The sequence below is a fragment of the Rhyacophila brunnea genome, unplaced genomic scaffold (genome assembly GCF_057557595.1).
Source record: "Rhyacophila brunnea isolate RB1 unplaced genomic scaffold, BYU_Rbru_1.0 scaffold_10, whole genome shotgun sequence".
In the NCBI taxonomy this organism is placed as follows: domain Eukaryota; kingdom Metazoa; phylum Arthropoda; class Insecta; order Trichoptera; family Rhyacophilidae; genus Rhyacophila; species Rhyacophila brunnea.
In genome coordinates this window covers 18,650,728-18,677,590 of record NW_028232752.1, presented here as the reverse complement: position 1 = coordinate 18,677,590, position 26,863 = coordinate 18,650,728, and the positions used below count along the sequence as shown (strand labels likewise).

General features: G+C 32.9%; 2 protein-coding genes across 3 annotated transcripts; one reads left to right on the top strand and one right to left on the bottom strand.

The window, feature by feature from the left end:
- Positions 1-1,581: 1,581 nt before the first annotated feature.
- On the bottom strand, positions 1,582-16,252 carry LOC147078957 (ATP-dependent DNA helicase DDX11). Of its 2 annotated transcripts, none has more exons than XM_085951788.1 (13): positions 16,023-16,252; positions 15,413-15,913; positions 14,028-14,194; positions 13,156-13,393; positions 11,943-12,210; positions 10,670-10,983; positions 8,492-8,677; positions 8,201-8,407; positions 6,450-6,638; positions 5,832-5,941; positions 3,866-4,029; positions 3,128-3,228; positions 1,582-2,955 (listed from the first exon to the last, which is right to left on the bottom strand). In XM_085951788.1, exons 1-13 carry the CDS (start codon positions 16,146-16,148, stop codon positions 2,869-2,871), a joined length of 2,658 nt encoding a protein of 885 aa, XP_085807914.1. In that variant the 5' UTR covers positions 16,149-16,252; the 3' UTR covers positions 1,582-2,868. The 2 variants fall into 2 exon arrangements, 1 of the variants encoding a protein (XP_085807914.1); XR_015071285.1 differs by having other exon boundaries at positions 2,210-2,955; positions 3,866-4,054.
- Positions 16,253-16,817: 565 nt separating this feature from the next.
- LOC147078956 (dynactin subunit 6-like) lies at positions 16,818-21,343 on the top strand. The gene is made up of 4 exons (XM_085951688.1): positions 16,818-16,874; positions 16,963-17,133; positions 17,226-17,407; positions 19,836-21,343. Exons 1-4 carry the CDS (start codon positions 16,864-16,866, stop codon positions 20,042-20,044), a joined length of 573 nt encoding a protein of 190 aa, XP_085807814.1. The 5' UTR covers positions 16,818-16,863; the 3' UTR covers positions 20,045-21,343.
- The last annotated feature ends 5,520 nt before the right edge of the window (positions 21,344-26,863 follow it).

Below are 26,863 nucleotides of genomic sequence, written 5' to 3'. Positions count from 1 at the left end.
AATATTATTTAAAAAATTTATTTATAAAATCATGAAATTGGTTGAATATACATGACTTATCTTCTACACGCTCAAATGATCCATAATATGTTTTTGTGATGAGATCATGTGTGAAATAGTCCATTTCTGAGAATAAAGTCAACTCAAAGAATTGGCAACAATTGCTTTATTAATATTGTCGATTTTTTCCTACTACTGTATACTGTGAAAGATCATTCAGTGTAATGCACTTCATAAAAAGCCAGTTGACAGATGTAAACTTAGAAACAGCCTTGCGCCTCGCATTGGTAAAAAGGAGTATTGAGAATTTCCATTTGTATTATTTTTAAATAGATATATGCTAAAATGTTCAAATGTCTTTTATTAAATGAATCGAAATAATTAAATTGATCCAACTTTTTTGTAAATGAAATTTAACTGTAATTTTTTCAATCATAACAAAAGTGAAATTTGGTGCGGCCACCAGACGTTTCCATAGAACTGTCAATTGTGCGGCCACAGTTAAATTTCACGTGAGAACCACTGGTTTATGGTGTTAATTTTTATTTTTCTAAGAAATATGATCTTTATTTGTTGTTGATGACGGTACTTGGTGAGATTTGCCTTTGAAACGACCAATGCCACAGGAGAATATAGAAAATAAAACTATATGGAAATATTATGATATGACTTTTATTTGAAAACTTTTAAGTACCTAAATTGATTGAGTTTCAAGATGATATGATTTATTTATGCTGGGTATGTATGTTTTAAGACAAATACTCATTTAAATGTTCTCCTTTTTGAGTGCAAGTATAGGGGTTTTGAGATGTATTTTTATAATTTTACTATTACAAATATGTGCAGCCAAATGTGTAAAAAAAATGGTGTGGATTAACGTCCAGCATCTGTGCATCTCCGAGAGTCATTGATGAAAATGGAAGGAGTCTTACTTCTTTTTCTTCAAGTATTGCCAGAATAGTGCAATAATACGATAATTGAGGTAAATCAAATATTAAATTGCTATTAAAATATTATTCTCAGTTTTATTACTTAAATATTTCGATGCAAACTATTGATATTTCGTTTGCCATGGGTTATCAAAAAACCTTGAAAGATTTGATAAAATATAAAAAAAATATTTACTTAATATTCACAGAAATAATACATTTATCGGTACTGTTCGGTACAGTGGAAAACACATTTTGAAAATAGCCAATAAACTGGATTATTTGTTAGTTTGGGTTAGTTTAAGTTAGGTTTGGTTAGGTTAACCTAACAAATAATCCAGTTTATCGGCTATTTTCAAAATGCGTTTTCCGCTTGATACCGCCTAAACCATGGCATCCTCAGAGGATCCAAGGCCATGAGGCCTGAATCATCATTGGGCTGATTCATGCAAACATGAACAGATCGACTGCGAGGCAAATTTCTAGCCCGTAAGCTTAGATGTATGGAAATTTATAGTCACCCTTTTGCAAGTTCTACAAAATTTAATAGAATCAGTCTAGCCCTTAATATAAATAAAATCCTGCATTTTTTTATACCTACCTACATTAATTCTATAAGCAAGCCAAGTAAAACCTAGCGTCATTATAAATTCTATACTTAGTCAATTTAAAAAATACTTAGAAGCAAGCTGTAATTTTAAAGCCAATCAATAGCAAACGCTTTTGTAGTTACCTATATAACTTAAAACAATTGTCAGCACAATATTTTAGATGCCAAAAATAGTAATTATTAAAACCTATCATTTTTAATATTATTACCTACATTTCATCCAATTTTGACCAATATTGGAAGCAAAGTTCCCAGCCATACAATGTACCTAATACCTAGAATATCTGATTTGAGAATATTTAAAAAAAAATGTATTTGTATACCTAGTTCAAATATTTCAAAATATGTAGCTAACAAGCAAAGAAATGCAGAAGGTAATAATAATTCCAAGAAATTCACAGCCCCTTTCCAAAGCATGTTCCTAGAAAAGGTCTGAAATATGAGACCTGAGGTACCTACTTACAAGCCAGGTACATATGCCAGAGGCTGTTTTTGTCATTTTTCAGAGATAGAATAATTGTGAATTGTTTGTTGTGTATAATACTACCTACTCTGCCCTACCAGCCCCTAATAGGGTCAGTCGGTTTTCGATCTCTCGAGGAGCGTGACGTCGGCCGTGGCGTCGCGCTCGCCGACGTCACCGCCATTTTAAATTTAATTATTTTTTTTTAAATATTTTCTACGCTGTACTACTTGACTGTAAATGTATTCCGACAAATAAACGCCCTGTTTTCGCCTATAATTCCGCGTTGTCAATCAACATGAGCATATCCCCGAAAGAAGCCAGCAGACGATATCACCGTGACTGACATTACATCATCATCAGGGGGTCCAGCGCTCTTACCTACCCCCCCCCCCCCTTTCGGAGGTGACACGCTTTATCCGCTTTAACCGAACAGTACCCATTTATCTTTTGTCAATCAAGTTTCCTCTTAAATTACTATACACTGTATTTAGAAATAGGGATGTCTTCATTACACAATAATATTATTGATATTTCACTTGACACTTCATACCGATTAGTATAGTTGATGATATTATTATTAGAATTGTATCGGAATGCATCTTCTCGGAGTGTTGCTTTCTTAATGAAGGTGTGTAAAAAGGCTATTTTTATTGTGGAGATTTCCCATCAACTTTGACAACGCAGCATCACAGTATTATCGTCATAATCACACCTGTAAATAACTGGTACTGCGGTAATCCAATGACATTCATCATATTGTGCCTTATCCTATTAGGAGCTGCCGATAATTATTCGATCACTATCCATTCACAATGCTGCTTAACTTTTAGGTTTGATTTTAATATGCAACTGACTGCCAATGCCTAAAGAGTGTTAATTTTGTGTTTTGAAAAAAACTTTGAAATTGATCCAAACATGGGTCCAAACTTTGCATTCAGCACCAATGATCTCTGTAATAAAAAAAAGTAGAAAACATTTCAAGTCAGTCAATTGTTTACGTCATAGAATTTTTTTTTTAGTTTGCGGTAAACATTTTTTTATAATTAATAAATTTTTAAATTATTTTTCCTCTGTTGTTGCTGTTTGTTGTAACAAATCGCAGTATATAAAAAATGTTCATACCTGTATCCACTTTGGTAACGAGTTTCGTACATTTTCTCGAGAATATCTCTCGTCTAGAAGAATAACGGATGCATAATCGTTGGCGTGTCGAACTGCTCTCCCTTTAATGCAAACAAAAATTTTTGCTACAGGTATAATTTATATAATATGTACAGCGGTGATCAGTGGAAATGTTTATCGCATTTCTGATGAATAGCGCAATAGCAAATAATCCTATGTTGAAACTGCAAGCAATATAGAAGACATTATTAAAATGTGTCCAAGTAATAATGTCTCTTGTCTTTTCAATTTATATATTATATTTGATGACAATCTGGAAAAATGTGTGACATTTGGTCAGGCCCAAGGTTGGGGAAGATGAGGAAGATCTCCCTCCAGATGGATGGATAGATCAAATTGTGAATGCCACAGGTTTATCAGTGACACAGGCCCTGCGTGCCGTTAAATGCTGGGAGGCATAGAGCCAAGCCTTGGAAAAGGCTGCCCGATACCTACTGTTATTTGTCATTGTATGCGATTGTACATCTTAATAATGATGGTAATATGGAGAGTGCTAAGCTAAAACAGCAAAAGTGTCGATTTAATTGAAGTGTCGGAGCATATTGTCTTTTGACCCCACTACACCGCTGGGTCTATCTACATAGAAGAAGGTTTTTCATCAACATCTTTGTCTAAATAGAGTATTTTTTGCGAAGAGTCAATAGTTTGCAATAATATTTGTAAATTGTAACTACTCACCAATACATTGATTGACAGCCTTGAGACAAAGATTTTCATAGTGCGCATTTCCAGCAGTCGCAGAGACGTTATCATTTAGGTATTTCATTTTCTCTTTGAGTTCAACAGAATTGATGTTTGGATAAGGCATTCCAATTACAATAACGCACCTTCCCAAGTCATCGCTGCAGATATGTTTATAACAATACACTTCAAAATGAAATAATCTTGGATAATCAGTTTACTTTACATATAGAATGAATAAAATATAAAAAAGGGTCTATGACGACTGGACACCGGGACAACAGACATCTGGACACTGCACAGTTGAATGAAATATGCAAAGAAATTTAAATATGTAACAAGATGCACCAATAAGTGGACAAGCAAGTCTAATATAAATAAGTAGTCCAGTTAGCAGTGCCTTATCATCCCATTCCCAAAAAAACATGCGATTTTATCACATAATTTCATTGGTTCAAAAATTGAAACCCATAAAAATCAGTAAACTTTGCAATAAGTGTTTCTTGTGTAATTCTGTCACAATAATTGAATACATTTGAAGCGTCTAATAAAAAAATACTGAGTCCACAATTAACCCTTAACACTCGAGTGCCGCCATATCGGCGGCATTAGAAGTTTCCCGTATTACTCGAGTGCCGCCGTAGCGGCGGCACCGCCTATAAAGTCATTTTTTGTAATATTTTCAGAAATTTTTATAATGCGATTTCAATCAAGTTAGAATGAATAATAATAGGTTATTACATTTATCTGAGAAAGAAGTCGGCAAAAGAATACTGCGTGCCTAATTTCAACATAGTATTTTTATCGGAATCTTCTCTTTTTTTATTCGTAGGTCGTCGCTTGCAAGCAATGTTTTTTTGTCACATAAATTTTATTTATTGAACGTTCCCAGACTAGAGTGAAGTGTTTGTCACGCATGATTTTGAAGTGTGTTTATATTTTTTATTGGTTCTCGCTTGCGCAGGGGCGTCTCGTATAGTTTACAGTTTTATATTTGAATACTGTTTTTGATGACAATACTTACTAGTATATTATGCCGATTCGGAACCTATATAATGTGAAATACTCTAATGAGTCAAATGAAAATTATTACGTATCGATTTATTATTTTTTGAGAAATCTTTTGATAATGTGTACCGCACTGGGAATGAGTTGTTATGAGCCCGAAACTAATTTAGGAAATTTACGAGACAGCCGCTTATATTACAAGTGTATTTGAAGGCAATTCATTTGTATCATATTTACAGTCATAATGGACGATTTACACTTTATAGCCAGTTCTCTACATACCGCTATTTCATTAAGATTCTGTGATAAGCCAGGATTACATATTGGAGATTGCTTTGTGAAATACCACACAATGAAGAATTATAAATAAACTAAAAATAAGTACAGTATATTCATTATAAATTTATTTTACAGAATAAAAAAAAAAAAATTTTTTTTTACATTTTTTTCACCAATTAAATGTTTTATATTGAAATTATGCTTTGTGCGGGAAAAAGTCTCGAGTGGGTGGTATGTACCTATAAAAAAAATTTCGAGTGGAAAAGGTTAAACCGGTTCTGAACCTTCAGCGAGTTTTCTCGCTCTTCGAGGCCGTGATTGACAGGCCGCACATACAAATTTCGGGAGATATTTTGATTTGCATAATCTAATTAAACACAGTGACAACTGCGGGCTGTCAGATATTGCCATAATAATATCGTGAGGCATAGAAAAGTTTAATATTAGTGGGATACTACGTTTTTGTGCGTCATGCGTAACTAATTTCTTAATGCATATTTCTATTAACTGATTAACCGCTATTTGCAATAAATTCATGAACAATAAAATGGGACGTGTTGACATCTATTTATATCACTTAAAATAATCGGTTTCTGTAAATCATTAAAACTATACAATATTGTATTGGTACCTTCAATTAAAATTCTCAATAAGTAATTAATGTTTTCCAACCAACCTGAAATTCAGTCCTTCGCTAAGTTTTCCACCAATAACACTCAGCATTAGAGCTCCAGTTAAATTAGTGTTTTTACATTTTTTAATTACTTTGCTGTATTCTTCCAGAACCTGTGTGAAAAATTATAATACTTTCTATACTCCGATATTTTCTCAGGACAAATGGGTACATCCATCATTTTTATAATCAGAATAGTACTCATGGGACCCCCTTGCTTTGAAGCTAACCATTTCACAGATATTTTTGGAATGAAGGTTTCAAATTAAAATATAATAATATAGTCATACCTAATTCATTATTAATAACAACACAAAGTAACGCTACAACATTAGGAAATGAGGCCGAATGACAGCAATGTTTAAGTAGTGAAACAGTAATGTAGCAGTAGCAGTAAAACAATCACAGAAACATCCAGTTTTTGAGAAAATCACAGATGTATTGTGATCTCACCGGGAATTTGAACCCGGAGCACCCTGATGACAGGCCAGTGCCTTACGCATTGGACTAAGTGGTCCACTATGCTGTGTAAAGGGAGCATCTGAAACGTCGTTTTGACGCACGGTGGCTGAGAAATAACACTGATTATAATAAATTGGATCTAAAGAAAGTATGATTCACCTGATCCACTTGGCCTGTAGTTTTTGGTTCACGAAAAACTTTTTTCTTGGCATTAATTCTTTGCAGGGTGCCATTTGTTTGTAGATGATTGTAAACAATTTTTTCGTAATCGTACGACGGGAAAAAACAAACCACACCGCCGGGTACCACGTTACACACGTTTTGTAAAATCCTTCCAAATTCATTTAGCTGAAACGAAAATACAAGTAAGATGTTTTTTCACACTGAGTACCTAATATTATTATATATTTTTTAATTGGCTCTATAATTTGATGTCGATCTTGGTCACCTCAAGACTTAGTTTCTTAACAGATGTTAGTCATTTGCTCAATCTATTAGGTCCATGCTCATCATTTGCGGACATGACGTCTATAATACAGGTTGTATTTTGTGAGATGTGAAATGACAGGACGTCCATTAATGTGACGTTTATAGACGTCATATTTTGGATTAAAACAATATGTTCCCTGCTACTTGTGTCACGGTACGAACATATCGTCACTGTTCTGGCAGAAGACACTAATTCGAAAAAATTACATTTTGAGTTAGTTATACCAAAATGTTCCTTATTTCAAACATTACCGTCTGGAAACCTTCTTAATAAATAAACAGTCTTTATTTTAAAGTCATCCTTTTTACGATTACTTAATAAACTCACATGATAGACCATTTGAAACATTTTAAGAACTTCAAAGTCGAATTACTCAAAACTAGTATTCTGCAGTTAGTGTGTTCTGCCAGAAGAACAGAGACGATATTTACATTAGATAGTGTCATATCTTAAGACTTAACTCATTTCTATATACAGTACACTCTCAGTAATATTGGTAAATAATGGTATGTGAAAATATTAGGAATAAAGCATTCATCTTAATTTATGATTTAGCTGAGCTCACTCTAGAGTGAACACAGAGTGGACGCCGCCAAATGAATGAAATGTCCTGGTATTCAGTTGGTATTGTCCTGTCGGTGACGTCTGATCACGAAACCTTTGTACATAATCGAATCAAGGATGGTCAACATTCGTAACATGAAAGTATAATCATGTACGAAAGTGATTCTAAATGTGATTTTATGAGGGAAGAATTTCATCAATATTATTAATTTTTATTATATTTTTTTGCGAGTAGAGTTTGCCATTTTGTTTATTGAAGCTTATTAAAAATAATTACAAGATAAAAAGAACTTTTTATATACCACGTTTTTAAATTTTCTGTTGAATCATATAAACTTGACAATTTTATGCATTAATAAATACTTTTTTTTGTACTTGATAGAAATACTCAATAAATATTATAGAATACTGAAATGTCATTTTGACATTTCATATTGATTTCCATAGTAACGCACGTATATATTAATAATTTAGTTGCTAGGACCCCCTTAGCAACCATTAATAGTGAGTAGTAAATATTACTTTTAATGAATTTTTTCCGAAACATACACAACAGAATTAACTGAAAATGAATTCAATACTACTCAAAGATGGCCAAAAGCATTAAAAGAATGCATTGTCGTTGTGTTCTGATATATTCTAAAAGTTTCAAATGTCTAGCTAGTCAGGAAGTTAGTTAAAAATCTTCAATCGTCCAATACAAATCTTGGGACAAACAAGAAAAAATTTGTATTGGACAAACAAAAAAAAATCTATACCGGACAAACAAGAATACGAGCTAATAAAAACGTGGTAATAATAAATGGCAGTTTAGATATGTGGCTCGATAAAGACGATAATTTTAAAAATCAAATACCATTTCTGTTGTGTTTCTCATTTCATACGAGAAGTTCAATCTCTTTCCGGAAGGGCCTTCAGATAAGCAAATAGGCAATATATTCTCAGGTGGGATAACATGGTCACACGAGAAATCGGTGATTCGATCTTGGGATGCTCCGGCTGACAGGAATAATTGGTCACGGAATTCAGAAAACGGTTGCATGGTTCCGCCCGCTACTATGACCTAAGATTAGAAATAATGAAAATTCTTATCTGTATTGTTAAGTAGAAAATAAATCGAATAGTATGAGCTGCCATCGTTACTTACCGCTCTAGCGTCTTTGACAATATCAGCAAACTGTGCTGCCGGGTTAAGTAACATGAATTTATGGCATCCTTCGTCCACAGATTGAGTGATGAGTGTTGATATTCTACCGTCAGTGTACTTGTTGGTCAGCATTTCAAGGAAATTTAAAACACCCTGAATGGCATTTCCGACAGAGATATATTTTTCCTGGGGAGAAAAGAATATCACTCATGTACTGAAATTAACATTTGTCCAGGGAAATATATTTTATATCGTTGTAGAGTTGTTAAAACCTATGTGACAATTTTGTCAAAATGATATTATTCTCTCTTCAATTATATTACACCACATCGTTCGTTTCGACCATGTCCGATCCTAATAAGATCATATGGGCCTCCACAGAGAGGAGAAATGGATGTCAGCCACTTGCTCAACCTATTAGGTACATACTCTGACTCATACACAAATTGAAAAACAATATGTATACTTGCCAGACCCAGGATTCTAACCTGGGACACATGACGCTATAGGCCGACGCATACGCCACACGGCCACCGTATAGCCACCACATAGTTACGTAAAACCCTCAATCTTCTATAAAATACCACTAGAATTATAAGATAATTTAATTACAGATACTTCTGATTTAATATTATGTCTCTTATGTAGTAATCGCATCGGAGCTATAACATTTAATCGATGATCACGAGACATTTCTTCTTCTTTTTTTCGCTACAACCCTGTATGGATCTTGACCTTCTCTCTGCTTTCATTAAATTTTGGACACACAAGGTATTTATATTCTACTTGACACTACCTCTCAATCTAGTATGAAGTCGACCAGGTCTTTGTTTGCTTTCTGGCTTCCCAAATGTCATGTGTAATTCGTCCATTCTCCGTACATGGCCCAGCCATCTAAAATAGCTCAATTTGATGAACTGTACAATATGCAAATTCCTGTACAAAGTGTACAGTTTGTTCATTATTGTATCTTCGTCTCTCCATCTTGAAATGCTTTCCCTCCACCACCCGCCACGTCTCCACACCCGTTATGCAGGCGTAACGAACGTTAGGCGCTCTTTAAATTTGTGCTGAAATTGTCCCAGGAGCGGCTTCGTTGGCGTGCACTAGAGTGTGTGTTCTCTCTCTCTCCATCTTGACTATGTGTTCTTGGTAGGTCCGAAGACATCGCACAGCACACTCCGCTCAAATAAGTCCAACACAATTTTCATGGTTTTGGTCATGCACCTTTATGATAACAGATCTCATTAATGTTTTACAAACCCTTCACCTATTATTAAAACTGTCGGTATTTCCAAAGAAAATAAAATTCTACTGTCATGTGTGTGTGTCAGTAGAGAAAGGTGGAGGTAGGCTGTTACGATCTGCCATAAATAGTGCACACTAAACTTGGTCAGTCATACGTATTTGTTTTCATTGAAATAAGACTACAATAATTTACAGATAGTGTTGGTGAGTTTTTAAAATCCAATCAAATCATGCGAAACCCAAGCCATAATAGACAATAGTCAAAAAATACTCGTCATTTTATAAAATTTCTAAAATTATACAATTAAATCATACATAACTTTGGATATTTTATAGATAGAATAATATTTTTTATCTATTATAGTTATGGCTAGGGCAGGGTATGTATTCTTAATCCAATGAAAACAAATAAGTATAAATGAAAAAGTGTACACAATTTTGTCATATAGCCCAAAATATACCAAAACTATTATGGTTTGGTTTAGGTAGGGTTTATTTGATTTAAAAAAACTAAAAGGACACCATTCGTAATTTGTAGTCATAGTTCAATGAAAACAAATATGTATGACTGACAAAGTTTAGTGTGCACTATTTATGGCGGATCTTAACAGCCTACCTACACCCTTCGCAACCGGTGTGTTTAAAATTTAGACTTTAATTGCATAGTTTTAGATATTTTATAGATAGACAAGTATTTTTTGATTATTCAATTATCTATTATGGTCACACCAAAGGTTATAATGGCTGAATGACAATTTGTAATTTTTTTCTATTAATTCTTGACAAGAAGCCATGATAGTAATTCATTATTAAAAAGATTTTTACCCCATTTTTACATATTTTAATTGTTGTTTGGACCGGATTTCACCTGTCAAGCATCGGCAGAATGAGGAATGTTTTAGTGTATATAAATAGCAAAAATATATTCACGGATTTAATTGTTTCTTCTGTTTTTGTTATCTCGGTGGCTACCGGCTTCTTCAAGTCTGCAGATATTTTACACAAAAAGCTTTCGAGTCCCTTATTTTTTGATTCATCTTTAGCTGGCTTCAATTCTTGATAGGGATATTTTTCAGAAAAGCCATGCAATTTCTGCGACAGTTTAGATTGAGTGCAGAATTTCAAAAGAGGTCTAATATTGTAATTATCAATTTCGGCGTGCAATACAAATTCTTCTATTGTGAATATTTTATTTTCTTTTGTTATTTTGGGAGCGTCGGGCTTTGCGGATGTTTTCAAAACACCTGAAAAATATTCATAGCATTAAGTTAAAATTTGACCTATGCGACAATTGATTTACTATTATAAGATAAGGTTTTAGCTAATTTCGCACATGTTTTTGACATTTTGTGAAACAATATGGTAAATAGATTTTTGGGTTTCCACTGCGTGTACTTCTTCCTTTTTCCTTCCTTCTTTTAAGAAGTACACGCGGTGGAAACGCAAAAATCTATTATGATAAAAAACAACCGTGAAAGTCTCATACATTATAATATGGCCGTTCATTGGTTGCCCTATTGATATTAGGCGGTATTGAGCCAATGAAATTAATTGCTATGGAATAGTCTGCAACAAATGGTATTTTATATCGGTAAGGCGCAGGTGAACCTAAACTGAAAGTATGATTTTCTCTTGTAAAGGTGTCTGACGAGCACAGTGACAAATTTCAAACCTTATTGATCCTAACATACATATTATTATCATGCATAATTTTTGGCCTCAATTTGGTATTTTATGCGCCGGCTACACGCTCAAGCTCAAACTGGATTGTATTGAGAAGCCCATGCGTATGGACGGGAAAACTATAGCTGGCGCAAACCGAAGAGCGCTCTAAAAGTGTTCCGTATTTTTTGCATAAACTATACCGCACAGGCAAGTCGCTGTCGTCTAACCGGCGCATTAGAGATTTACAGTAATACCTTGTTAGTACGAACAAGTGTAATTTGAAATTTGCCGTAAATGGAAATTTTTGTGAAAACTCATAAAATCTATTTATGGCGATTTTGAATAATTTTACAAAAAAGCTTATTTTTTAAGGTTTACTGTTTTTTGTCATTCATTCTGTCGATTTCGAATTAACGGGGTTTTACTGTACTTACTTATAATATCATATGAAAAATCTGCAATACATTATTAAGTAGTTAAATTTATAATTATTGGTTAATCTCTAACGTTTGTTAAATACCATTATAAAATATCTTACCTAGAACTTTTCCTACGATAAATATAACTTGATTCAATTGGAGTAAATTTTTGGCCAAAAAGCGCGTTTTGTACTTGTCCCTATATTGTTTTAATTTATCTAATGCGGTGCGTAGTTGGTATCCGGATATCTCAGCACTGTGTATGTGGCCGATGGAGTCGAGTAAATTGTGGGCCTCATCGATGATGAGGACACTGTTCTTCAAATTTATCCCATTCGCATGACGAGTTGCTTCGTGTAAAATAGTTTGATAGGGGAGCACGACCACCTGTTATGAAAGTAAAATAAATAACAGTTTTGACATATATCCTTAGTTTTGATTGATGCGATGAAAATCTATTCAAATAATTCATTTTATACTTCTCCACACCTGTTTCAAGGTTTGGATGGTGGGTGGATAAACATCTGGCAAATATATTACTTATATAGTTTTTTAGAAAGATATTATTGGACAGTCTTCATCACACTTGCAATACTGGGTTTGCCGATAGAGCTGGTGATTGTAATTATATTATGAACGAGCATCTGATTTAAATGATAAATCACTAGTAAATATTTTTGGGTGTTCATTCCTTCCACTTGTAAGTATGTATAAACATGGCATTTAAGTGCCAATTAAGAATTGTAATTAAATATATCATTAAAAATTTTTGTATCACTTATGAATATGAAAATCTAGGGAAAAATATAATCTGATTTCGTACCGCAAGTGGACTGCTATAAAAAATTCACAGAATGTGGACCCTGTAGATTAAAATCGCGAGATAATGATGTATGTACTGGTGAGATCGATATGATTAAGAGATTAATTATAAGAATGCACTGAGAGACTTGATTCGAGTGGAGTAACGGATGTACTATTTCGAGTGAAGAACTCGTGAGAATAGTAACACGTCTTATGACGGACTCGATGAGTTGAGTGTAGATTCATAGATTTTTCTTCTTATTTATATTAATGCAGTACATATATTACCATAGATATTGTCGTAATTCTCAATCAAAACAAACACTACTGGTCTAGTTATGGTTGAGGAAATGCTGACAATTATTATTGTTATAATGTTTTGTTTTAATAACAAAACCTAGATATTAAAGTGTATCATGAGTGGTATGATTACAGCATAGGTAAACCCACTTTCTAGAAATTACCGCTGGTGATTTTGATATACAAAGTTGTTTATGTTGATATGAATAATTGTAAAAAAAATGTAACCTGGGCATACTGGATAGCTGCTCTAGCGCTGTAATATGGACAAGACTCCACTTCTTTAGCAGTTGTCACCAAGTCCTCGACATCCTTTATCTCAATTAGTGCTTCATCTCTAAGGATTTCTATATTTGCCTGATTAAAATATGGACATCCCGAAGCACACTTGGCTTTTTTAACAGTTTTACCGTCTTCCGCCTTAGATGTAGCTTTGCCCTTTTTGTTTTTTTGAAGATCTAAGCATCTGAAAAATATTAATATTATAAATTTTATTTCATCAAAAGATGTTGAAAAAAACTTCTATATAGATGGAGCTTAAATCTGGAGAAAAAGAGATACTATAGGGCAGTGGTGAAGAGTGGAAGTAGGCCGTTAAGTTCTGTCATAAATAGTGAACACTCACTATCATATCACTATCATATATTGGTCAGTCAAACGTATATGTTTTCAATTAACTATTTCTTTTATTCAACAAATAATTCACAAGATTTAAGAATGTATCATTCTAATTATTGAAAATACATAATTTTGAAAAACACTTTCTGAGAGAATATATTATTACCAATAGAAAAAATCTTTTTCAAAAAAAGATTTGTTCTATTGGTTATAATATTATATTCTCTCAGAAAGTGTTTTTCAAAAAGTATATGTTTTCATTGAACTAAGACTACAGTATGTAGATAGTGTTTGTTAGTTTTTAAAATTCAATTTAAAAAAAACTACCCAACACCATCTGTAATATGTATTCATAGTTCAATGAAATCAAATAAGTATGACTGACTGAGTGAGTGTGCACTATTTATATCGAAACAGCCTACCTTCACCCTTTGCCACTGCTATAAGGCATTGGTAATATATTTTATTTTAAGTAAAAATACCTTTCGTTGATCAGTGCAGAGGTTTTTAATTTCATGACAGATTTATTGATACAATACTGCTGTCGGGATGCTAACGAAACCACACGGATGTCTGCTGCAAAAGAAGTCCTTTTAATCTCATTTACAAATTGCGAGAGTTGCGAATGCGTCCTGCTGCAAAAAAATATCTGCAAATAAAAACAAAATACGATAGAGGTCATTCTTTATATATCTTGGGTATGCGCCATCACTAAAGTATAAAACAGGTGTTTATTATTATTAATTAACTGTTACTTCTTGGTGGAAAGAGATAATATTAAAGAAATAGCATACACTTAACCTTGTTAGCTATTTTATTTATTATTTTAAGTACCATTTCCATAAATGTTTATGATCACTTCAAAAGCAGTTTCGCTATATCTTCTGTTCTATTTGTGGTAACACACTTTAAATTGAATTCTTTTTGTCGTTGGTAGTATATGAAACACACCATGGAAATAGTCTAAATAAGGTTCTGTGTTCTATACCCAGCTTTCTCGAAGAGTATTTTTTGGTTTTTGTCCACTAAACAAACAAATTTTGAAAAAAGTCGGTATATGTACATACTAAATTATTTGTTAGGTTAGGTTAACATTCTTGAATTCATGAATTTTGCCGAAATCGGTTATGAAAATTGACAATGTTCCCGCCTGGCTTCCAGTAAACAGATTTGTAACTATTTTATTAATGTTTGTAAATAATTTTGGCGAAAATTCCACTAATGTATTGAACATGCTGAGCTCAATTCTCTGCTGAATACAATGTAATTATTTGGATATAATATTATATAACTTGTTATTCATGTAACTGTTAGCTGGCTCTCACATCAAAAGTCGTCTCGCCTGCAACGTGTCGAATACGTCGATGTGACGTCATCGTTATTCACAAAACACACGTTGACAAATGGAGCTCCGCAGATTGGTCGAAAGTGACTTTTTAATTTGAAAAAAATTGCAATCAACAAGTTGCATGCACGCCAGGACGTATACAAACATTTACAAAATGGTCATTCCTATACCGGTTCGCCTATCGCCGTATCCAAATATCTATATGTTTCGAAGGTTACGTGTGACTGTCGCTAGGTAGATGTGCACGGTCTTCACATTCAACACCGCATCGACGTTCTTGGAAGGTTTGATTTATGGCTGTGCGGCAGACGAGGCGAGTTTAGATGTGAGAGCCGGCTTATGTTAAACTAAACAGATACATATTTTATTACTATCATCTAAGGCTAAAGCTAGGGCTCCTCTAGGTGTTTGCACCAGCCACTCTAATACCCTTGTTGATACCGCCCAAGTATAGAAATTTAGATCTGTCAGTTGACCAGTGTACACATATGTATTTACTTAATATAAAAAAATGAGTACCTTTACACTGTCATTTTGCAAATATTCATCCATTTCATTGTTAACATCAATTTCATCTTCAATGTCCTGATCAATTTCTTCCAAGAGCAGATCTTTATCATCCATCGGTGACTCTTCCAAACCCAACATTTGATCATCATCCAAAATCATATCTTTCTTTGATATCATTAAATCAGATTCCTGCTTCGATTTTAATGCATTTTCGATTATTTTCTTTCGTCTCTCGCTTTGGGTGTTTTTAGTGTTATTTTTGTGCAATTTTAAATCATTAATTCTTTTGATTTGTTTATCTAATAGTTCGAGTTTTCTGTTGAGACAGTTTACTTCAGTTGTTTTTTTTATTCTGTCATATTCTTCTGTAAGCCAGTCTTCATTGCCTGAATTATTAGTTTGTGACGAAACTTTTAATTCTTCGATCTTATTTACTAAAGCTAACCTTTCAAATTCTTCATGATCTTTCAACCATTTAAGCGCGCCACAGCATATACTGAGCGACTTTCCCTGTAATAAATAATTAACGTGAAACATGATGTAAATAAAAACGTAGGAATGCAAATTAAAAGTTGTACGAATGTTTCTAATAATTATTCATTTCATTGTCTGTACTTACTGTACCCGTTGGACTTTCGAAAATAGCAAGTTTTGAGTTTTCTAATGATAAATACAATTCCCGCATGAAATCTTTTTGAATCTGGTAGGGCTCGAAAGGGAAGTCGAAGTGTTCAGGAACTTCCATTTTTATTGATTTGCTCAAAACATATAATAATATTGATACAAAATATTTTTAAAGTTTTCAACAAAATACGCGCAAGCCAACACAATTTTGAAAGTTTTGACAGTAAATAAATTTGTATAGTTGCCATCATACTCATAGTTAAAAATAATTGTTTAATTTGGGATTATCAAAATATTTAAATCACAGCAAAAAGAAAAAAGAATTATTTATATATGAAAAATGGTTAAACTAAAATGATTTGATAAGAAAGATTGTGAAACAATTAATCTGGTTGAGCATTTTGAAAACCAATAGTATCATGTTAAAATATATTGTAGTATAGGTAAGTCAATTTAATATACAAATAAAAGCGCTACCAGTGGACGAGTGTGATAAATTAAAAAAATAATACATTCAAAATTAACAAAACATCCATAAAAATGTGTTTTAAAATAAATCATTTTACAATTTTAATCTAAATATTGTTCTAATGTTCTTCAAAATAGCTAATTCATTTTCGTAAAAACTTTAACGTCAGTACTGATAATGTCAAATTATGAGCAGGTATTTTGCTGTTGATTAATTTGAGCTATGCATTTGGCGATCAATCAACGTTGACTGGCTAAATAATATTAACGTTGAACCACTATTTTATTTTATCAGGTAACACTTGATATCAACTGTCAAACTCATTTGTCAAATTTTATTCTTTATTGTGAGTTTCTAATCTGCCAAAATGTCGCAAGGGTGAGGAAATTTGAATTAATTTTTTATTTTCTTCGTCACTTAATCTGCTATGGTTTATTCATTTTTTGGTTTGAAAATACTGTTTCAGGGTAAAAATTATGCCTGGGGCAACAGTCTGTGAGGATTGCATTCTCGAAGGTGACATCACAATCGCTGGAGGAACGGTCATTCATCCAAGAGCAACAATAATTGCAGAAGGAGGCCCTATTATCATATCGGAATACTGCATTATTGAAGAATATGCTACCATTATTCACAAGTCAGTATAAAATATATTATAAATGTCATTGTTAGAAACATACCGAGAACCTAAAATAAAAGAATGATAATATTGATATTTTTTTTTATTAGACCATGTTTGGATGTTGAGGCAACGCCAGGAGTTCAAAAAGCACTTATTATTGGAGCCCATAATGTGTTTGAAGTTGGGTGTTATGTGGAATCTTATTCTGGTCATATCGGAGAAAGCAATGTTTTTGAATGCAAGTCTAAAGTAGGACCTAAAGTAATCATCGGAAGCGGTTGTGTCGTGGGTAAGTTGTTTAAATATTTCTAAGAATTTATAGGTAAATAAACTCACCGAATTTGCCCATGCACGTATGAATAATTTCTTTATATAAAATTGTATTTAAATACCTAATATAATGTATAATTAATTAAATAAACTATTTTTTTAATCAATGAATAATTCACAAGATTTAAAAATGTAACATTCTTTTGAGGTGTTTTAAAATTATGTACTTACCTATGTATAAATTAATTACATTAAGTATAAAGTGAAATATACAGTTTTTTTTAATTTACCGAAATATTGGTAAATAGCAGTGGTGAAGGGTGGAGGTAGACTGGATCTGACATAAATAGTGCATATTAAACTTGTCTGTCATACGTGTTTGTTTTCATTGAGGACTACAGTTTGCAGATGGTCTTGGTTAGTTTTTAAAATTCAATTAAGCCCTGCCTAAACCAAACCATAACAGTTTTAGTATGCTATGGGTGATTCAACAAAAATAGTGCACACTTTTTGTCATACTTATTAGTTTTCATTGACTTAAAAATACATTATTATTACAGATGGTGTTGGTTAGTTTTTTTAAACCATAATACGAGGGTGGGTCAATAATTCCTTAGAAAAAAGCATTAAAACAGTTTTTATTTTTGTATTTTTTTTTTATTTCTCAACATAATCTCCTTGGAGCTCAATACACTTGGTTAGACGTTTCTCAATTTTTTTTAAACCCTCAGAAAAATAAGTTTTCGGAAGGTCCTCAAAATAAGCATTTGTCCGATCGATGACTTCTTCATTTGAAAAAAAACGTTGTCCACTTAGCCATTTTTTTAAGTTTGGGAAAAGGAAAAAGTCACTGGGGGCTAAATCTGGCGAATACGGTGGGTGGTCGACCAATTCGAACTTCAATTCTTCAATTTTAGTTATTGATCGTAAACATGTGTGAACACGGGCATTGTCCTGATGAAAGAGGATTTTTTTCCTGTTTAAGTGAGGCCGTTTTTCTTCAATTTTGTTTTTTAGCTGGTCCAATAAAGATGCATAATAATCCCCTGTTATTGTTTTTCCTTTTTCCAAATAGTCAACGAAAATAATTTCACGTGCATCCCAAAATACAGTAGCCATAACCTTACCAGCTGATTTTACGATTTTCGCCTTCTTTGGACATGGTTTGCCTTCGCAATCCACTGCTTTGACTGTTCTTTCGTCTCGGGAGTATAGTGGTGTATCCATGTTTCATCTACAGTCAGAAAGCGACGAAAAAATTCATCCGGATTGCGTTGCATGAGCGACAACAGGGCTTTAGAGGCCACCACCCTATTGCGTTTATTGTCGACTGTGAGCAAACGCGGCACCCATCTTGCAGACATATTTTTCATGCCCAATTTGTCATGTAAAATAGAAATGACGCTACATTTTGAGATCCCTGTAACCTCAATTATCTCACTCAACTTTAATCTTCGGTCACTTAACACCATATCGTGGATTTTATTGATCATTTCTGGTGTAGTCACCTCTACAGGACGTCCTGAGCGTGGTTCATCCTTTGTTGATGTACGACCACGTTTAAATTCATTTAACCAGTTATAAATAGTTGCAAGTGAAGGAGCAGATATGCCGTGAACTAAATCCAACTCATTTTTTATTTCCTTTGCTGTTAACCCTTTTATATTAAAATGTTTAATAACAGCTCTAAACTCAATTTTCTCCATTTTCCATTTTTCCATTTTCCACAAGCAAATTTTTTTTTTAAATGTACGAGAAACACACAACAACCCGACCAATCTGATTGAAACTTCGCAGCATACTGAATCGGTAGTGCCGCTGCATGAAAACAAACCGCTTACAGTACTAGTCGCGCCACCTGTCGGCTTTTCTAAGGACTTATTGACCCACCCTCGTAGATAAAAAATATTCTTCTATCTATAAAATATTCAAAACTATGTATGATTTAATGGCATAATTTTAAATATGTTATAGATAGACAAATATTTTTTGGCTAATCTATTATGGCTTGGTTTATGCAGAGTTTACGTAATTGAAAAACGTAATTATAAAAACGTAAACGTAATTACGTAATTGAAAAAAGTTTAAAACTAATACTATCTGCAAATTGTAGTCTTAGTTCAATGAAAACAAATACGTATGGCTGACAATGTTTAGTATGCATTATTGACATTGGATCTTAACAGCCTACCTCCAGCTTCCGCTACTGGTAAAATATAAATAAATTTACCGGTGAGCTGAGTGTGGAGAATTTACTTAAATCATATTTTCGTATTCCCTTTTATCTACATTATTTGATTAATTTCCCCGCGCATCGCTCACCCGCTGAAACAACCCCGCAAGTATCACGATTTAATATGGCTACTCTGCTTTGCTGTTAATGTATTAATCGTTATTAACATCATTATTTTATGCATTTATTGTAATTATTTAATGTCTATTTTTAGGTGCTTCTTGCAAATTGGAAGAATCAACGATGACGGACAACACCATTGTCTATGGCACCGATCACATTATGAGAGAGGCCATGGAGAAGCAGCCTTCACAAATGTTGCAGTTAGATTTCTTGAGTAAAATATTACCAAACTATCACAAGCTCCGCAAGCCGAACATGCAGATTAAACGGCATCCATCTAAAACTGTTCCTGACATATAGTATTTAAGTCTATCAGATTAACTATTTTTATATGAGAAATAATATATGTATATATGCAATTTTATTGAATGATAATACAGTCGAACTTGGTTATTACGATCACAGAAATAGCGAAATCTCGGTTGTAATGAGGAAACATTCGTTGACATTTTAGTTTTTGATTTTCTCCATACATTTATTCACTTTTATAATGAGCTACTTCTCGGGTATACCCAGTAAAACTGTTAATGTGTCGATCGTTTAAAAACAACATTTTCGACCCTAAGCAATAAAATCCGACCGGGCAGTTAAGTAGACCGATGCCGCCGGGATTGGATTACATTTATGACACTAATTAAGTGTCTAAGTACCTAATTGGCGTTTTCGCCGATAACATTGAAAAAGTATCCACGCATATGGTTGAAATTGCATTTAAAAAATCCAAGCTTTGTGAAGTCAGTAGGTACCTAACAGCGCCGGCAGCTGAGCATTTCATTACAAAAACAACTTCTTTTGTAGTTTATGAGTGCCATGCTTGTTTCGGGGATTTTTACAATGGTTTTCAGATTTTTTATGTTCTATGCTTAAATAGAATGTGGCGCGAAAAATATTATATAACTATATAACGAGCAAATTCAGTCAGTCCCGTCTTCCTCGTAATAACCAAGTTCGACTGTAATTTGTAATGCTCTAATTACAGAAACAGACTCGATGACTCACGCCTATCATCAATTGTAAATAATAACAATCATACACAACAATTCAGGTATCAATTTGATCATCTTGAGGCTTATTATGAAAGGTTCATAACATAGCTAGTTTCAAAAATTAAAAGTAAACCAAAAATTATTTATTGGACAGCTCGCTGACTATAATACTAAATAGTCTTTTCTACATATTTTCTTACTTCAAATATCACCGTAAACTATTGGAGATTACATTTGGACAAGTAACAAGTTGCTGATTGTATCTATGTACCAGCATATTTTTTTTTACCATGTCTGATCCTAATAAGATCATAATGAGCCTTATGGGAGTAGAGGTTTTGTATTAACAGATTTTGTTTTTACAAGAAATGGATGTTAGCCATTTGGTCAACCTATTATTGTCTATTAAATAATGAATATACAGGCGGCCCTCCACTTTCGTATGTTCTACTTTTGTACAATTCGCTGTTTCGTACATTTCTTAAAATTTAGATTTTTGTTAATAATGAAAAAATTGTGCGCTTCCATGCAGTCACTCCTCTCTCCACAAAGAAAAAAAGGGTGGTATTCAAATATCTCTTGACCCATTGATAAATAAATTTTTTAAAGGACACTTTTTGATGTTTTTTTTACATTACTCTACATTTGTACATTTAACATTCATTCGCATACGTCGTATGCGAAAGCTTTTCTCTTCAAATCATTTTGTCACCCTAATTATTATCAAGTTGAATCAGCCTAAACTAGATTATTTTTATCAGGCCAGATGGTCTGCATGAGTTGTTGAGTTTGTGGGTTTGTTTGTGTAATTTGTTTGAAGTCTTGTTTATGGCTGGGATGTTCGAAAGAAAAATTAATCATCTGATTGTATCAATATATTTTTTCTCACTTTCCCTGTGTCTAACTAAACTATGAGAGTTCTTTGAGCACGCATTATCAAGTTGGAAATTCCGTTGATCTTTAATTAGTCAATGGACCGGAGTATTTAAATCACAGCACACTGACACTAGCACCTTACTAAAAGAATAATCACTAACACTTTTTTTTGGATATTATCCTCATTGTCCCTATACTAATTTGTGGATAAACAAAAGTGTTTTCATTTGACACATTGATTGTCAAATTTTTAAAAATGGTGTACTTATTTGGGCAACTGAAAAACTACTCATTATAAACTCCGGCTTAAAGTCTGCAAAGCTTATATATTATGTTTCTGGAAATACTGATTGCATCGAGTGGAATAGAACATCTTTATTGTAGAGTCCGATTTCTATATACTGGCGTACACGTCATCACAGTTCTTTTATGAACTAGTGGAACTAAATTCCTAAATTCCCCCCGCTTCAGCATCTTAACACTGCATTACGTCTGCCCCCCGCCAACTCCATCGTTAATGCGACGTTAGCGATGCGGTGACGTGTACGTCTGCTTATAGAAATTGGAGTATAGGTGGTCAGCAGGTCAGCAAAATGTGACTGAATTATCAGCATAACTATGCAATTTGGCTCCAGTCTTCGCCGCATCTTACAATTCTTATCTATTTGGCAAGCTGAACTACCAAAATATATGCGTAAGGATGATTAATTAATCTATAATTTGAATGTGATTGAAAGTTGAATGTTTTATAAGATGTTAAAATGGAGGATGTATTTGATATGGTGGGGACAGGGTGATAGTTCCCCGAGAACTCTATGTTTACGAATGATAGTGAGAAGAGGATAAGAATATTGTGTTAATTAAAACTGGACTGCAATTTTCATGTATCAAGCAATGTTTTTGTGAATTTGAGTTGACCATTATAAAGCTATTTTTGTTTTTTCTTAATATGCAATCGGTGCCTAATCAACGCTATCAATGTAAGATGAATCTATCATCTTGTTTATTTACACTTTTATTATTTAATTTGAAGATTTTATTAACAGTTGGAAAAATAACTAATTATTATTTTGAAAATGTTGCTTGATCCGATGATGTATAAAACAGTCCAATTTTACCATATTGACCCGAAAATAATAAAATCTTAACTCATTAATTTTAAGGAAAGATAGCAAAAAGTGTATTGGCAAAAATGACAAAAATATAATGTTGATCTGTTTTCATATATTAAATAAAATTGACACTTGACTGAAGTTATAGAATTGCTGTTTTGTCAATATTACAGATTTTAAAAGTAAGGTTGCCATGTTTAATTATATAAAAAAATAATTTTATAAATACATACCTAATTAAAATTAAACCCTGAATATGCAGAAAGGTAAACTCTAGGTTGAAAATAATTATCTACATATAAGTGAGCAATCGTAGATAATGTTGAAATTGAGAAGCTGTTTTTTAATATATAATTAATAATCAATTACTAGCTGGCCGGTATAGCTCCCTACAAGAGAAAATGTGGTGTGGTGTGGAATATTATCATTATATGGTATCATTGAAGGGAAGATCTCCGGTAAGCGAGGTCCTGGTAGAAGATGAACGTCCTGGCTCAAGAACCTCAGAAACTGGTTTAAACTCAACACCATTTCATCCCTATTTAGAGCAGCTGTTGAGAGGGAGAAAATGACCAAACTCATCGCCAGGTATCAGTATTATTAATAACTAATTTGTAAATAAGATAGTAAAGTTTAAATTTCCCATTTTGCGCAAATGTGTAATGTTAATGTGACAGCATAATAAATGCTATGTTTATTTGTTTTTAAAATCTGCTGTCACTGGGTGTTAAGTAAAAATAATTTATTTCATAATTGGAATATTCAACGTGACAAAAAATGTAACATATATTATAAATTCCCCATATTTTAATGCAAATAATATGATGGTTAAAAAATAATATAAAGACTGTCTCATTCAAAAGATGTTGAAAAGAATCTTCTTCTATAGTGATGGTGGTTACATGTATGAAATTGAAGCAAAGAAAGGACCACTGGTCCACTGATTAAGTTAGCTACAAGTGACTTAGAATTGCAGGGTCATTTGCAAAGAACTTCACACTATTGCTGACATTTATTTGCCTATTTCAGGGTGTATAAAAAGACAATCTGTCCTATTGAAAATTCTGTAAAATTTGTGTAAAACTGTTTATAACTCGAGTAATCACAATGAAAATAAATGGCCGTCATTCCTTGAGTAAGACAATTAGAGTGACAACTTAGCAATCTTAATATTTGTAGAGTTTGCCAACTTAACCATGCTGGGAGAATAATTTTAAATATCATAATAAAAATAACGTGTAAGACTCTTTCTATTTAAAGTCCAAATTCTTTGGTCTTATTCCATTTCATTAAAATAATGTTTTATGTATGTTGCAGTCAAATAGGGATTGAACACAAAGATAACTTGATTTTTAAGATATAAAATTGTTAATCTTTATATTTATTTAATAAACCTTATTTGACAGTCTGATCTATAATTGTAGAAAATATAGAAATTTGAGCGGTAGATGGGTTATGGCGAGGACTGGGTCTGTGGATAATTATTGTTGCACTAATTAATACAACTGTTTTGATAAGACTTCCTTTTGAATAATACGTCACCTTGTAATATTCGGGTCAGTATGGTAAATACATAGAATTAGTTTGAATTGGAGGTTACTTGGTATAGAATTGCATTGTAATGACTAGAATCAAAGATGTCTATTTCTCACCAATTCAGGTTTAAGTTTGGATTTGGACTAGTACGATATTTGAATGTAATTATCTGGTAATGATCTTGTATTGGAAGTTATTTAATTTTTTTTACGTTAGTAATAATTTAATCATAGGAAAATAAACTGCTTATATACTATATTTATCGTTTTATTTATTAAATATTTATCCTATAACCGAATTAACTAGGAACTTACTCCCAACTAGAGTTGGGTTTGGGAAATTTCCAGACGGGAATTCTCGAGAAATTTTCAAGATTTTCCATCCCGAATCTGGAGAATTGAAATTTTTTAACATTTCGGGAAATCCCGGATCTCGAGAATCTTTTCTCGGGATTTCTTTATTATCAAATATTAATTGAAAAAACAATTTTCTAAATGAAAAAAGTGGTCAGAAACACAAAACGTTCAAAGACTGATCGGAGCATTTAAAACAATTAAGCCAACGTCGACTCAAAATGAGCGAAAATTTTGCAACATCAGGGAATTTTGTGTCTAAAAAGCGTACGCGATTGTCAGACGCAGCGATTGACAGTCTGTGTTTTTTTAAATTATATATTAATAAGTAATGTTTTGAACTATTTTTGTTTTCCTACTTCTATTTTGTTTGTCTTCCTACTTAAATTTAAAAAAATCATAGTTATTTGGAAGTTGTCTGTTTTTACACTGATTTTCGGATTCTTACAGGTTTTTTTTTAAATTTCCCGATATCTCGCGAATTCTTTTCTGAAAATCCCGAATCTCGAGATTGAGATTTTCTCGGGAAATACCCAACTCTACTCCCAACTATGTACCTATATGGAGTGAGGTATAAGCGTTGCCTTAAAAATAATAAAATTTATATGTTACATTAGGTCAGCAATGAGGCGATATGACAGCTGGTTGCGGACAGAGCGGTGAAAAAAATGGTTAAATTTAATTAGGTATGTCTTAAGTCTTACGAAGCCTGTGGCTGGATAAAAAATCAGATTAGTTTTTCCAATAAATACCTATGTGTAGTGCATTATTCTCAATAAACTATTTTTTATTCAAAGAATAATTACAAGAATTAAGAATGTTACATTCTTTTTTGAACAAACATAATTTGAAAACACAGAGAAATATACTATAACCATTAGAAAAAATCTTTTTGAAAAAATAGAATGCTCAACGGCCTGGGCTGGGTGTCATATTTTTTTAAAAAAGATTTTGGTACTGTTCGGTTATCAGGAATACACACATTTTGAAAATAGCTGATAAACTAGATTATTTGTTAAGTTAACCTAACCTAACCTAAACTAACCCAAACTAACAAATAATCCAGTATATCAGGTATTTTCAAAATGTGTTTTCCGCTGTATTCCTGATAACCGAACAGTACCAAGATTTTTTATATAGACATACTATCATAAAACGTCATGTGTTTGAATTTAGAACTTAGCTCATTATAGTATAAAAAGTATTGAATGATATGTCACATGTGGCGCCTCACTTAGCGGACAACTTATACTGATGGATGGTTGTATAATATTATTCTCTGAAGTGTTTTCAAATTATGAAAATTATTCACAAATTTGGCTACTAAGGTCTAATGATTATCTATGGTCTAATAACCAGTTCAGACCAAGACACATCTGTATTTTGGTATTTATACACAATATAATGGATTTATACCACGTAGATAGCAGTTAAATTATTATTTATTACGTCATAATATAATTTTGTTTAATTTTAAATATTTTTTTTCGATTGCCGAGCAGTTACCGCGCCGACATTATAATGTCGTCGGTCTCGGGTTCGAATCCCGGGTCTGGCAAAATTCACATGTTGTTTATCAATGTGTGTTTGGTATGGACCTAATAGGTTGAGCTAGTGGTTAACATCAATTTCTTGGAAAAAACAAAAATCTGTTAATGTTGTATTAACACAATGCGGAGGCCCATATATATTATTAGGATCGGGCATGGTAAAAAAAACTATTTGGGAAATGGAAAACATTGTCTATATTAGTCTAGACTAGAAATAATAATGTGAGTCGGTAAAATATACTTTTGTCAATTCTTGCCAAAATTATCTGTGATGTGTAATGCTCTTCTAAAGCTCAAATTGCATTGCCAGTTTCAAGGATAATCGTCTGGCCTGACCAGTGGCGCACCCAGGATTTAATATTGGGGGGGGGGCCAAGGAGGAGAATGTAAATTAGTCCCATAGGCTCTTTTCCTTCTTCACAGCCTAATTTCTCGTTTATCGGCCTTTTTTCTATTGCACTCGGTGTACCAACACCATAGTCCCCACATCCTGAAACGGGCCCTCAGGCTAGGATATTTGGCGGCCCCCTACCTACAGATTAGATTAAAGGCAGTGTGAAACACTACATTAACGTTTTTCAAATTGTGTTTTAGTTCAAATTAAGGGTAGGTACTCATACAGTGAATTATTGGCGATTTTTAATACATCTACTTTAATAATGGAGCTGTCGAGTATCAACACATAATAATCAAAAAATATATTGCA